Source organism: Camelus dromedarius, chromosome 1 (genome assembly GCF_036321535.1).
Source record: "Camelus dromedarius isolate mCamDro1 chromosome 1, mCamDro1.pat, whole genome shotgun sequence".
NCBI classification, from domain to species: Eukaryota; Metazoa; Chordata; class Mammalia; order Artiodactyla; family Camelidae; genus Camelus; species Camelus dromedarius.
Genome location: NC_087436.1, coordinates 71,145,455 through 71,159,673, shown reverse-complemented (window position 1 = coordinate 71,159,673; position 14,219 = coordinate 71,145,455). Strand labels below are relative to the sequence as shown.

General features: G+C 39.8%; 1 protein-coding gene across 1 annotated transcript in view; it reads left to right on the top strand.

Annotated features, from left to right (window-relative positions):
* ADAMTS3 (ADAM metallopeptidase with thrombospondin type 1 motif 3) overlaps window positions 1-12,141 on the top strand; it is a 241,526-nt gene extending 229,385 nt beyond the window's left edge. Inside the window, exons 20-22 of the mRNA XM_010982707.3 lie at window positions 4,808-5,015; window positions 6,714-6,831; window positions 11,191-12,141. Coding sequence (XP_010981009.1) covers window positions 4,808-5,015; window positions 6,714-6,831; window positions 11,191-11,750 — 886 coding nt within the window. The 3' untranslated portion in view covers window positions 11,751-12,141. The remainder of the gene's footprint in view (window positions 1-4,807; window positions 5,016-6,713; window positions 6,832-11,190) is intronic.
* The last annotated feature ends 2,078 nt before the right edge of the window (window positions 12,142-14,219 follow it).

The following is a 14,219-nucleotide window of genomic DNA, read 5'->3' as shown; positions in this document are numbered from 1 at the left end:
TTGTTAATATATAGATTCATTTGTATTATTTTTATATTCCACATATAAGTGATATCATATAATATTTGTCTTTCTCTATCTGACTTCCTTCACTTAGTATGATAATCTCTAGGTCCATACATGTTGCTGCAAATGGCAATTATTTTTATGACACACATATGTATACACAACATCTTAAGCTATTTGTCTGTTGATGAACATTTAGATTGTTTCCATGTCTTCAGTATTGTAAATGGTGCTACTATGAATATTAAGGACATGTATCTTTTCCAATCAGAATTTTCATCTTTACTGAATATATGCCCAAGTGTGGGATTGCTAGATCATATGATAACTCTATTTTTAGTTTTTTAAGGAACCTCCATACTGTTTTCCATAGTGGCTGCATTAATTTACATTTCCACAAACAGTGTCAGAAGGTTCCCTTTTCTCCACACTTTCTCTAGCATTTATTATTTGTAGGTATTTTGATGATGGCCATTGTGACCAGTGTGAGGTGATACCTCATTGTAGTTTTCATTTGCATTTCTCTAATAATCAGCAATGTTGAGCATCTTATCATGTGCTTGTTGGTCATCTGTGTGTCTTCTTTGGAGAGATATCTATTTAGGTCTTCTGCCCATTTTCTGATTGGGTTGTTTGTTTTTTGATATTGAGTTTTATGAGCTGTTTGTGTATTTTGAACATTAACTCCTTGTCAGTTGCCTTGTTGGCACATATTTTCTCCCATTCTGTAGGCTGTCTTTTTGCTTTGTTGATGGTTTCCTTGTTATTCTTCTTCTTTTGATAGTTAGTAACTACAGGCTTCCATCACTCCAAGTAAACTATTTTTGCTTCTACTTCTTGAATTTTTGTGGGGAGAAGTGGGGTGAGGCTTTAGATTTTATGTATATTGAATTTCCACCATGCAAAGTGAGGATTTGACATTCTTTATAGCTTTCTCCCAACACTTCCAATATTGATATAACCTCATTTGCTGATATTGCTATTTGGAGTTTGTATTATTTTAACAACATGTGTCTCTTTTAACAGTTGATCCCTTAGCATGCTCTAATTCAGTTTCTTTTCTTTGAAAATTTGTTTCTTCTAGAGTAACTGAATGTCTTGATTTTTTATGTCTTATTGTCTACTACTTTTCACTCATTCATCCCCATGCCCACTTCCATGAGTATCAGTCTCCTCTAAATTCTACGTACTCGAGTATCCTGTGTCTTCTTAGAGACATCTCACAGCCAGTTCTCTGTGGCTCAGGTCTTGCCTGAACTCCTGCACATCCTCACCCTGGGGTTTCTTTTTACCGTCTTCCCAGGGATTCCCTGCTGCACATCTCTTGTGTTGGAACTCCTGTTTTCTGCATTCCTTTTGTAGGCTTTTACTGTATTCATTCATTCTGGCAGGTTGCATGTTTCAGTAACTTCATGAGAAAAGTATATACAAAGTAAAATTTTTGTATAAGAATTAAATTCCTATACACCTAAGAAAAGTACATAAGAGGTTAAAGTTAAGGGTATATAAGAAATCTTTCTTCTACTCTCACTTTTGATCATTTGAACACACACATATGGATACAACTCCAAACTATAATATATTTTCCCTCAGAATTTTTAGACTGTTGCTCTGTTATTTTCTAGACTCTGGTGTTGCTGTTGAAAAATCGTTTGTCATTCTAATTTTCAATTTTCTATGTGACCTAACTTTTTTTGTCTTTCAAAGTTTGTGAGATCATTTTGTTCCTAGTATCCTGAAATTTCATAGTGATAAAATTGCCTTTGTACTTATTTTTTCTCGTCTATTGTGCTGTATACTTGTAGATTTTTTAAAACACAAAATCGATAGCTTTCACCTCTGGGAGATTTTCTTGTGCCTTTTCTTTGACAAAGTTCCCCTGTGGTTTTCTTTCTTTTCAGTATTCTTTCTTTCCGGGAAATTTGAAGCTAGGCTTCCTAGACAGATCAGTTTTCTTTTCTCTCCTAGGAATTATTGTTCCTCTTGCTGAATTTTTCCATTTTTGCTCTTACGTCATTAATATCCAAGAGAGCTTTAACACCCAAGTGCTGTTTTGTTCATCAAATGTTCCTTTTTCATGACATTTGATTCTTATTTCACAGATATGATATAGTCTTATATCTTTCTAGGCTCTTAGAGATTATTTCCTTTTTTTGTGTATTATTTCTTCTGTTTCTTTTTTCCCCTCTTTCATCATTTGTATTAGAGACTTCTGTGCCTGGTGATCACTGATTGTCCACATGCATGTAAGAATGCAGCATTAAACTGCTGTATAATACCTAGGAAAGTTAAGAGAGTAGACCCAGAGAGTTCTCATCACAAGGAGAATTCTTCTTTTCTTTTCTTTTTATTGTGTCTATATGAGATGATGGATGTTAACTAAACTGTCATGGTAATCATTTCACAATATATGTAAATCAAGCCATCATGCTGTGCACTTTCAATGTATACAGTGATGCATATCAGTTATTTCTCAATAAGACTGGGAGTGGGGGAAGAATGCAGCATTAAAAGGCTGATTGGAAGCTTCCTTATGCCCCATACTTGTTTGCTGGTTGGCTCCACTGTGGGGTGAACCTACTGGGCTATGTCATTGAAAGACCCTCAGTTATTTGTACATTTAGGGATTTTCTAATGACATGATCAGATTCTATAGAACAGAATCGATCTCCTACCTGGGGTACAAGCCTGTCTAGTAGCTGTGGTGGAAGCTGTACGTGTAGAGGCATCTGGGGTCACCTCGCCACTCCACGTGTGGGCTTTTACATAACCCCTTGTTTTCTCTGTGGGCTTTTTCTCTCTTGACTGTGTCTGTTGTCCGTCAGTTAAAAGTCTGCTTCACTTTCTACAGAGGATAACTCTCCTGTCTTCTTCTGGGTCAGAGGAGGGGCAGTGACCCAACAGGACTAAGGAGATCGGGGAGAACAGGGAACAGGAGACCTAACTCCTTGCAAATAGAATTCCCACCAGTGCCTCTGCTTTCAGCTTTGCCTTCATCCCCATTTTCTTTCTTTCTTTCTTTCTTCCTTTCTTCCTTTCTTTCTTTCTTTCTTTCTTTCTTTCTTTCTTTCTTTCTTTCTTTCTTTCTTTCTTTCTTTCTTTCATTTAAAGTATTTTATTTTCTTTCTCCATGTAGGAAGACTATAAAGTTAGAAAATTTTACCAAAGTTTAATAATATAATAATCCTTGATTCTTTAAAACAGCCACCAGCTTTTTAGCTCTGGATACACGGTTACACAACCCTGTGGGACTGATTCAACCAGAACTATCATTCTTTCTCAGGAAAGCACAGAGACAATCTTTTTCAAGAGGCCTTGCATTCCAACTCCACAGACTGAAAAACTCCTGTTACAAGACAGAAGCCAGCTAAGGGCAAGAAGATCAGGCTGCGATCAACCTACTCACTGCCCTGGGGCACACAGGGCTCCCATCCCCATTTTCACAGCCACACTTCCACCTCTGGCCACTAACACCCGTACGTTTCTAAGGTCCTGCAGTCACACCCCTTTGATTCTCAGCTTATACTGCAGACTTCACTTTATCTTTCTTAGGTCTGCTGTGTTAGTCGCCATATATCCAACTGCTCTCTAGGTTCCAAAATGGTCTTTTGACGGCTTCTTCTTCAGTTTTTGTTTTTTTTTTTTTGCCTTTTTTGGTGTATACCATTTTGTTTAGTTTTTATTTGTCATTCTGGGAATTTCAGGAGAGAATAAAGATAGTCAAAATTATCTATGACAGTGAAGAATATACTTCTCATGTAATGCCTGTCTTCAAATGAGTCACTATCGAGAGCTTCAAAATTGAGTAAAATTTCTTAGTTGCCACAATCCATTTCGCTGCCAGTTTGACAAGCTAAGGCGGTCTTAAACTCTGAATAGCAAAGACTGTCAAGGTTTTAGCCTGTTTATATCCTTCTGCTCCATATATACAGAAAGAAAAAAATTGCAGAGGGAAAGTAACTTTGGAAAAGACGAACAATTTGCCCCCATTAAATACTGACAGACTGATTACGATGACAGCCCTTTGGGACATACATAGTGAGAACTGTCTGTGATGTTGTAGCCACAGCTAATCTGGAGACTGCTAGGGGGACTGACATTGACACTGGGATTTGGGACTGTCCCTTGGGAAATTTTTTTTTTTAATATCTCTTTGGAAATATTTCTGTCAGGTGCATTCATAGTAGCAGTTTCTGCTCAGGCCTGGATGCACACGACCTTTACCTTTTAGTCAGGCCCAGTAAGGGCCAATATGAATAACTGAATTTTCCAAACAGGGTGAATATGCCAGGTAGCCTTCAAAGCAACAACTCTAGAGGTGGAACGGTAATTGCAGTCAGAATGTTAAAACATGAGTAAACTCGTGAGGTCATGAAAAAGCAGCAGCAGCAGCCAAATCAGCCTGTGGTAGCAGGCATCAGATGGATCCCTTTTTCTTAATTTCCTTTCGGATATTTAACACCACGATTTAATACAGCTGAGAATGAGTTGGTGCTATTTTTGAAAACCATCATCATGCCTGAATCTAACGGGACAACCTTAAGATGAATTTCAGAAATCCTCTGTAGATGATCCTTTAGGGAAAAAAGAAGGTTTCAGAGTCACTGGGAAGCAGAAAAATATTAAGGCATGAAAAATAAAGGTGTCAGAAAATTCGAAGATTTTTTGCTTGATGCATCCATCTTTCTGAAACCGCCCCAGGAACTGCAGTTCGCCCCTCTGGGAGGCACGTCACTCAGAGCAGAAAAGGCTAGGCTTGCGGGGCAGGATGTTCACTCTTAACCACCCCCTCCACCCCCAGCTGGGCCGCGGAGGCGTGGGAGCACTGCACCAAAACCTGCGGCAGTTCCGGCTACCAGCTCCGGACCGTGCGCTGCCTCCAGCCACTCCACGACGGCACCAACCGCTCTGTGCACAGCAAGTACTGTGTCGGGGACCGTCCCGAGAGCCGCCGGCCCTGTAACAGAGTGCCCTGCCCGGCCCAGTGGAAAACAGGGCCCTGGAACGAGGTGGGTGTGCGGATTCTGTGCGCATGCGCGCACGTGTGAGCTTGTGAAGCTTTAATCTGGTTTTAGTATCAGGTAGGCTTTGTGTGAATTGAGAAACTGTGCCAATTTGGAATCATTAAGCCCCTGCAGGTTAGGAACAATTAATATTTGAAGACAGTGTTTGCATGTAAGATTAGTTGATGGGGGGGGGGACCAGGTTTGGGTGTTTTGTTGACTCAGAGGCATCTAAATGGGGACTGATCTGTCTCCTGTCTTTGTTAATTGCACCCCTTCTCCTGGATACATTCCAAATCCCTGACCCTGGATGCAGGGCGCTGTCCCATTTAGCCATGCAAAAGAACTCTTCTGTTTTTCTTTTTATAGAGGTATAACTGACATAGCATTATATTAGTTTCAGGTGTACGACTTAATGCTTTGATATTTGTATACATTGCAAGTAAGTCCCACTATTACTTTTCTTGTTCGAGATCTTTTTTATTCCAACTCTTTGTCCCAGTTTGAATAAACTTCTCACTGTTCCAAAGACCAAGATGGTTCCAGCTTCCTGCCTTTTGGCTGGCCTACCCTTTCCCCTCTTCCTATCTAACCTGCTCACCTTCATCCACCAAGGTTCAGTTCCGTGGCCCAAAATACCACCTTCCAGGGGTGCCTCTCCCAAAGTCCTTCCTCTGCATCCCAAAGGCAAAGAGGCCTACCTCTGGCTTACTGATCACAGCAGTGTGCCGTGACTCCTGTCTCTGAGCCTGCGCTCACCACTAGTCCATGCACTGCATTTCTCAAACACCATGTGCTTTGCTTCCCCAGCGCCTAGCTGGTGCCTGTCCCAATGTTGTCTGTTTGGTGACTGGCTGAATCAGTATCTCTTTGCCTGTATTAACTACAGGTCTTTGATATTTCTAAAGACTCTAAATGAAGAATCATGGGGTCATAGTAGAGTAGATAGAAGGAGAGGGCAGCAAAAAGCAGGCAGAGAACAAAGGAGGGAGCAGAGAGCAGGATAGGGAGGAAAGGAACAGGCAAAAGAAGGTGCCTGCACAGGACCATGAGGATAACTCATGTCTCATTCTCTTCCGAGTCCTGGCACAAGCGTCCCTCCTCTACCGCTCCCACCGAGATCAGTAGCATGGTTATTTCTGGGCTTAGTTTTAGAGCAGTGAGCCCCTTCCTTAAAGAAACGGATGGGAATAGAGTTATAGTAGTTCCAAAGAGGTTGAATTAACCAACATAGGATGTCAATAAATTCGCCACCTGTAAGTAAAGTGAAAGAATGAGAAGCCCTGATCCATGATCAGCTCCCTAAAATGGGCTCCACTAGTGTCTTTAGGAACTATGGCAGGTGTTACATTAGAATAATGGCTTCTTTGGCATCCCATGCTTACCACGTGTCAGGCAAACTGCTTTACATACACTGTCTCCTTTGCCTTCCTTTTGTTCTACAACAATTCTATGAGACTTTCAGAAAAAAAGCAAGACGCTCAAGCTGGTAAAGGATGGAGTTAGGGTATGTACCTAGGGTTCTCTGTCTCCAAAGTCACTATAACACTGCATCATAGAGTAAGAACTGTATGCTTGTGTGTGTATTCTTGTGTGTGTGTATGCTTGTGTGTGCATGTGTGTGCATACATGTGCACGCGGGGGAAAGAAGAAAGACAGGCTTGGTGGAATAAATGTCTGTAATCACAGCCTTTGTTTCCATAGTGTTCAGTAACCTGCGGTGAAGGGACAGAAGTGAGGCAGGTCCTCTGCAGGGCTGGTGACCACTGCGAAGGCGAAAAGCCCGAGTCTGTCCGAGCTTGTCAGCTGCCTCCCTGTAATGGTAGGTGTGACACTAATTGATTTCACTATTCTGAGAATGGTTTTGAAGCCTCAAAAAGCAGAATTTCCTTTCAGGAAAAGATCTGGATTTTCCATTTGCTTATTGAAAAAATGACCAAAGGAAAACACACTTGAAATACCAGCCCAATCCAGCTCTTTATGATGGGTGTTTGTGGCAATGTCCCCCACCAGTTAATACCATAACCACTGCAGACTCCCTGGTTCCCAGTATGTGGTAGTGCTGGGGTGAGGGCGGTGTCGTGTATGTGTGGTGTCTGTCAGCTTTCTCGTAGGAGCTACTTTATTTTCTCTGTTTGATTTTCTTTATAACTTCATAATTCAAAGGCATAACCATGGAGAAGGGTTTGCAATATTTTACTAAAATTGCTCAATTTAGACATGTAGATGATAAATGTCATTCACAAAGCCATTTCCAGTATTTGTCCAGGCATTCCCAGGGACTTCAGCAGGGTGCTTTCGAAATAGATACCTTGTACATACACTAAAATTTGCCTGACCTACTCTTGCTCTATTACAAAAGCAGTCTCTCTTCTCTATTTTAAAGTACAGGTCTTTCTCACTTTACAATGGCATTACATCCTTGTAAATTCATTGTGAGTTGAAAGTGCAGTCAGTTGAAAATGCATTTAATACACCTAACCTACCAAACATCACAGCTTAGCCTCTCCTACCTTAAAGGTGCTCAGAACACTTACGTTAGCCTATAATTGGGTAAAATCATCTAACACAAAACCTATTTTATAATTAAGTGTTGAATATCTCATATAATTTATTGAATACTATACTGAAGGTGAAAAATGGAATGGTTGTCTGGGTACAGAATGGTTGTAAGTGTATCAGTCCTTTGCCCTTGTGATCTCATGGCTGATCAGGAGCTGTGACTGGTGCCCTAGCCAGCATCACGAGTGATTCCACATATCACTAGCCCAGAAAATATCCATGTTCAAAATTCGAAGTACAGTTTCTACTGGATGCATATAGCTTTCACACTATCATAAAGTCAAAAAATCTAAGTAGGGGGGACGGTGTAGCTCAGTGGTAGAGTGTGTGCTTAGCATGCATGAGGTCCTGGGTTCGATTCCCAGTACCTCCATTAAATCAATCAATCAAATTACCTCCTCCCTCCCAAAAAAATCTGAGTGGAATCATCCCAAGTCAGGGACATCTGTGTAATTCAGTTTGCTATTGTAAAATCAGTAGCATGTATGGATGGTTTCAGTTGCTATCACTCTGTCTCCTCCTCCTTCCTTTCTGTCACTCCATGCACCTGTCTCTGTCCTCTTGTCTCATTTTGTGTCTCCACTTCGCTCTTCTCTCATTTCCTCTGTCGGTTTCACTCTCTCTCTCTGCCTCTGACTTGCTGTCCCTTGCTGCCTGTGTGTTGCTCATTTCCTGTGTCTGTCACACACGCTTTTCCACCTCTTTCTTCTTGCTCTCTCTCTCCATCTCCTACCTAGTCTCCCTACCTCTACTCTCTGTCTCTCTCATTCTGGCTTCTCTGCTCTCTCCTGACTCTCCTTTTTCTCTCCCCCACCCTTTCTAACACCTCTCTTGCCCCCTTTTCTGGCACGTGTGTCTGTCAGTCTCTTTCTTTCTCTTGCACTTTCCTCTGTCCTTTCCCCACCCTCCCCAGCCTCTCCCTATCTCTGCCACTCCCTGTCTGTCTCTCCATCTCCCCTACCCTGCCTCCCAGTCTCCTGCCTTCCCAGCCTTCTGTCTTTCCCAACCCCATGTCTCTTCCCCTCTGACTCTCTCTGTCTGTCTGTCTCTCCCTCCACTGCCTGTCTGCTCCCTCCCCCATCTGTGTCATACATTCTCCCCATCCTCTCCTTACCCCCTCCCCTCCCCCCACCCCAAGCTTCCCCTTACATGTAATTTTCCAATGTCAACGCCTCATGACAGCTGTGGACATTGCTTTGCCCACTATTGAGACTTGGAACTAAAGAAGTTGCCTTTTCCTTGGCCTCCAACCCCATAAGTAAGCCATTGACTGAATATTGACACCTGCTGAATGTCCTTTCTTTTTTTTGAGAGAATTGGCCAGGCACTATTTTATCAAATGTGTTATTTCGTGAGGAAATTTCGGGCTTCCAAAGAAACCTTATGGATTATTTCATTATAAATTTTCTTGTGAAATGTGGGGTGGCATGAACAAATATGACCATGAGGGGGAGACAAAGGACTTATACATTTAATCATTTTTCTCTGGAAACTATGTTTGAAAGTAAAAAACACAAGTCAAAGCCCAAAGAACAAACTTCACCCAGTTAGAAGCTGCAAAGTTTACTGTCACCATAATATTTTACTTTTATTAGGCATTACTGCCAGGAGGCCAAATACTTTTTTAAAAAATTTTTTTTGAGGTGAAAGTAATTAGATTTATTTATTCTTCTTATTTTTTTTTAATGGAGGGACCGGTATTGAACACAGGACCTTGTGCATGCTAAGCACTGCACTCTACCACTAAGCTATACCTTCCCCTGGAAGCTAAATACTTTAGATCTTAAAAACTGATAGCTATATATTTCTGCAGATATGCCCAATTGCCAGTGAGAATTTGCTTGATTCTCTACCTTAAGCCAAAGAAAAATGTTATAGGCATAGGAAAAGTAATTCAGATATGATGAGGAACTGGTGCTTGAGGCAAAACCCATTAATGTGATTCTCAGGCATTTACAACCCAATTAGATGATTACCTTAGCTAATATGAAATACTCAGATACATCATGCTGTATCATAGATGTATAAATGCCAGTTTGGGACGTGGACATGGCATTGCAACTCTAACAAAGTATAGGTTTAGCCTCCACTGACCTTACCAACTGAGCCTCCTCTTTTTTCCTTCCCCCTCAAACTTTAGAAAAAGGATGTAATTTCTTTGGCGAGTTACATAGCAGGTTTCTCACCTAGCTATATAGAATTACACAGTATCACCTTGCAATTGTAAGTGGTCTTCTTACACAAATGCCACAATTTACAATTCTTTGCATTTGTTAACCAGGTATCAGATCACTATCTCTGTGTTGGACTGTGTGTGTGGACTCTGTCTAGAATACGCCCTGGAATGGCTGAAAATAAGTACAAACTAACATTTTCATGAGCTCAATATTTGGATTTTTTTGAAATCTAATTCTTATAACCTATAATCAGTAAAATTTTAAAATAATAGAAATACTATGTACACACACACCTACCAAGGGTTTTATGTGTGTGACTTTAGTCTTCTTTAAACAGAAAGTACTAGCAATTCAATGAATTAAATTCAAGAACCATGCATTATTCATAAGAAAGTTGGTACACTTACTCAGATTTGTACTTTCAAATAACAAATAACCTGAGAATGTTCAACAGTAAACATGAAACTATTGCATTTATTCTGGAGAATATTCTCCAGATCAAAATGGTATCTTGATTTTTCTTTTGGTAACATAGTTTTAAGATTTAATTTGCTCCAACAGGTCTTTAGTATTTATTTTGATTTTAAATTTAATATAGAGATCACTCTATTATAAAGACAGATATACCATAAAATTAACAAAACAGATACCCCTCTATATCTTAAAAATATAATAAAATGATTTCTAGTTTCTCATTCTAAAATCAGATGTGTGTTCCTATAGGAAGAAAAAAAATACCCTTGGTCTGAAGAGTCTTGATGGACATGTGAAAATGCTGGTCAATTCAAGTGCTTTGCACATAGAGGATTACTTATTTTACAAATTCATCCTATCATTCATATTTTTGATACAAAGACTCATGTGAACAACTTCCATCAATGTCAGATTTTACTTAAATCTTTTTATATTTATAAGCAATTTTATTTTCTTCTCTCCTATTTATTTTTATTTATATCTATTTCATTTTACATTTAAATTAGTTGATGTACAATATTCTGTTAGTTTCAGATGTACTACATAGTGATTTTGCATACATTATGCATAGTGTATTTGCATATATTGTGAAATGATCACCAGGATAAGTCTAGCAACCGTCTGTCCCCAGAGTCATGACCATATCACTGGCCGTTTTCCTTATGCTGTGTATCACATGCCTGTGGTATTTATTTTATAAATGGAAGTTTGTACCTCTCAATCCCCTTCACCTATTTTGCCCCCTCCCCTAGCAACCACCCATTTGTTCTCAGTATCTCTGATTCTGTTTTCGTTTTGGTTGTTTTGTTTTGTTTTGTTTTGTTTTCCAGATTCCACATATAAGTGAGATCATACAACGTTTGTCATTCTCTGACTTATTTCACTTGGCATAATGCCCTCTAGCTCCATCCAAGTAGCCTTCCTTTTATGCTGAGATGTATTATTTTGTTTTCTTTTCGTCTTTGCAGATGAGCCGTGTTTGGGAGACAAGTCCATATTCTGTCAGATGGAGGTGCTGGCCCGATACTGCTCCATACCAGGTTATAACAAGCTATGTTGTGAGTCGTGTAGCAAGCGCAGTAGCACCCTGCCACCTCCCTACCTTCCAGAAGCTGCTGAGACTCAAGACGATGCTATCTTTAACCCCAGTGACCTCCCCGGCTCTCTAGTGATGCCTACATCTTTGGTTCCTTACTATTCAGAGACTCCTGCTGAGAAGAAGAAACTTTTGAGTAGGCTCTCTTCTGTGGGAGACCCAAATGCATATGCTGCTTTCAGTCCAAACAGTAAACCAGATGGTGCTAACTTCCCCCAGAGGAGAGCTCAGCCAGCAGAAGGTCACACTCTGAGACTGGCTTCCCCACCCACCGAGAGTGGCCACCTCAGTTCATCTCCACAAATGGCTGCTGCCCCCTTCCTTGCAGTCAGTGATTCCATAGGTGCTTCTTCTCAGGCAAGAACCTCAAAGAAAGAAGAAAAGATTATTGACAGGAGACGTCCAATAAGATCATCCACCTCAGAAAGATGAGAAAATGAACCAAAAAGGCTAGCAATCAGGAAAATCCGGACAAGCTCCCTCTCCCCATGGTGCATACGTCTTATTTAAAGTGGAACTCTCCATAAATCGCCGACTCCTTTTTTCTGCAAGTGGAAGAACAAAAAAAGTGCGGGTTCACTTTCTAGTTGCTTTCGTCCTCCTTTTGTTCTGCATTGACTCGTTTACCAGAATTTCTTGGAAGAAAGCACCAAAGATTATTAACCGAAGGAAAGTGAAAGTTGCTAAATGTGTTGGTCACTTTCTAAAGCCAAGAAGGGACTGGAGCCAACTGTGCATATCAGCTGATTTTTTTTTTTTTAAGTTACGGTCAAAATAAAAAAGAGGTGCCAATGGTTTACACTTTAACAAAAGGTTTTGAAAATGGAGCAAAGAATTTCTTAGACTTGTATTCCTATTTATCTATATTAGAAGTATTGTGTGAGCACATTTGCAGCTGTTGTGTAAATACTGTATATTGCAGAAATCAGTATTATTTTAAGAGATGTGTTCTCAAATGATTGTTTACTCTATTACATTTCTGGATGTTCTGGGTGCCTGTCATTGAGTATTGCCTTATTTGACGTTCTATGGGTTGATTTTCAAAGCAGACTCTTTCAAAGAAGAAGTTAGAATCACCACCACTGACAATACAATGGGTTTATGTCGTGTGGTTTTGTTTAATCAACAATGTGATACCTAAATTACAGAAAAAGGAAACAAACAGATAAGCTGCAGATACAGAGATTTCAGCTTACCTATTGACCTTCCATCCTTTAAATAAAAAAGAATAAGATTGGCGTCTTAGTAGACTTGTAGTCACAGGGACCAGGGATCAGTTAAGGAGCCTGTGCACAGCAGAACTGAATCCTCTTACCAGGACCTCAGTAGATGCCACTGAAGTGTCCTACGTTCTTGTGTTGTTTTTAATTTTCCCCTGGTTGACATATACAAAGAGGTATACTCGTGGTTCTGTGATAACGACAAAGGAAAAATGTTCTGAGATCATTTGTATTTGGTACCCGAGGAAGACATCACTGAACCACAATTGACAAGTATAGTCAGGCTTCAGGGCTCTGGAAGCAGGTTCAAGAAAGCATTGGTCAACAGTTGCAATATTTATTTTCCGCATGGTTCATATCCAAATGTCCACAACCACAATGCATCTGACTGCAATAATGTGCTAGTAATTTATGTCAGTGATCACCTTACTCACAGTGAAGCCAGAAATGCTCTCTCCAGGGAGTAGATGTAAAGTACTTGTATATAGAATTCAGAACTGAAGATATTTATTAAAAGTTGATTTTTTTCCTTTATAGTATTTTTATGTACTAAATATTTACGCTAATATCAATGACATATTTTGGTAAACTAGAGAGACATAATTAGAGATGCATGCTTTGTTCTGTGCATAGAGAAGAAATTTAAGCAAACTACAGCAGCCAAATCAAAGAGCTAAAATTGAACAACATTGATGTCATGCACACCTTTTGCAGTTTTAAAGTAGTTAGTGCAAAGTTGGTAACTTGTTCCCCTTCAATGACACATAAAATAGTACAGACACAGATAGCTAGCTGTTTAATGAACTAGTGAATTAGAAACATTTTTTTAAGTATGTGGAAGAGATAAGTACTTCATGGATTACACTTAAAAGAAAAAAGGAAGATAAGTGATGTCAGCAAAATCATTTTGAGTTCAGTTCCTGAACTAGCTAAAAGTACATTATGCAAACTAAAACATAGGTATGTTAATCTCGCAAAGCACAGAATGTGCAAGGACTTTTGCATTATAACCATGGGAAAAACAACAGCTTCACCTATTGACTCTGTACCTCTAAAGAATCGCTGCTACTTTGTGCAAGACTTTTGAAAGTCAAATGAATTAGGTGAATTCCAGATTGCAAAACAATCCCTGAGCTTCGAGTAGAAGTCCTTTTTTTCCTCTCCTAAAAATTTCCCCGGAATGAAGTTCTCTCTAGTTTGCTTGCATGTGCGTAAGTCTGGTCCACAGGGGAATGCAGAGAAAGCCGGTCACACACATCCACCTCCCATAAAGATGTACATACTCGTTACACTTCTGACCTTTGAGCTTCCTTTTCTACTAAGCTAAAAAAAAAATCCTTTTTATCAAAGTGTACACTACTGATGCTGTTTGTTGTATTGGGAGCACGTAGCAATAAAATGTTAACAAAATATAGACATGGCTCAATCGAGATTTTATCATTAGAGTCATCACAGAGTAATGGAAACCTGTTCTTTCCTCCTACAAAGTGAAACAGTATCAAGTTCATGTGCTGCTTGGACTTTCTCTAAAGAGGCTCAAATAAGATGATAGTGTCTCCTATTTTCATTTCAGGGTGTATCGTAATACTTCTTAAGTAAATTTTAAAAAGATAAAATAAGAGGTTACGGGGGGTGGCTTTTTGCTTAAGTCCATCCCGCAGAACTTGAGGAGACAGAAAAT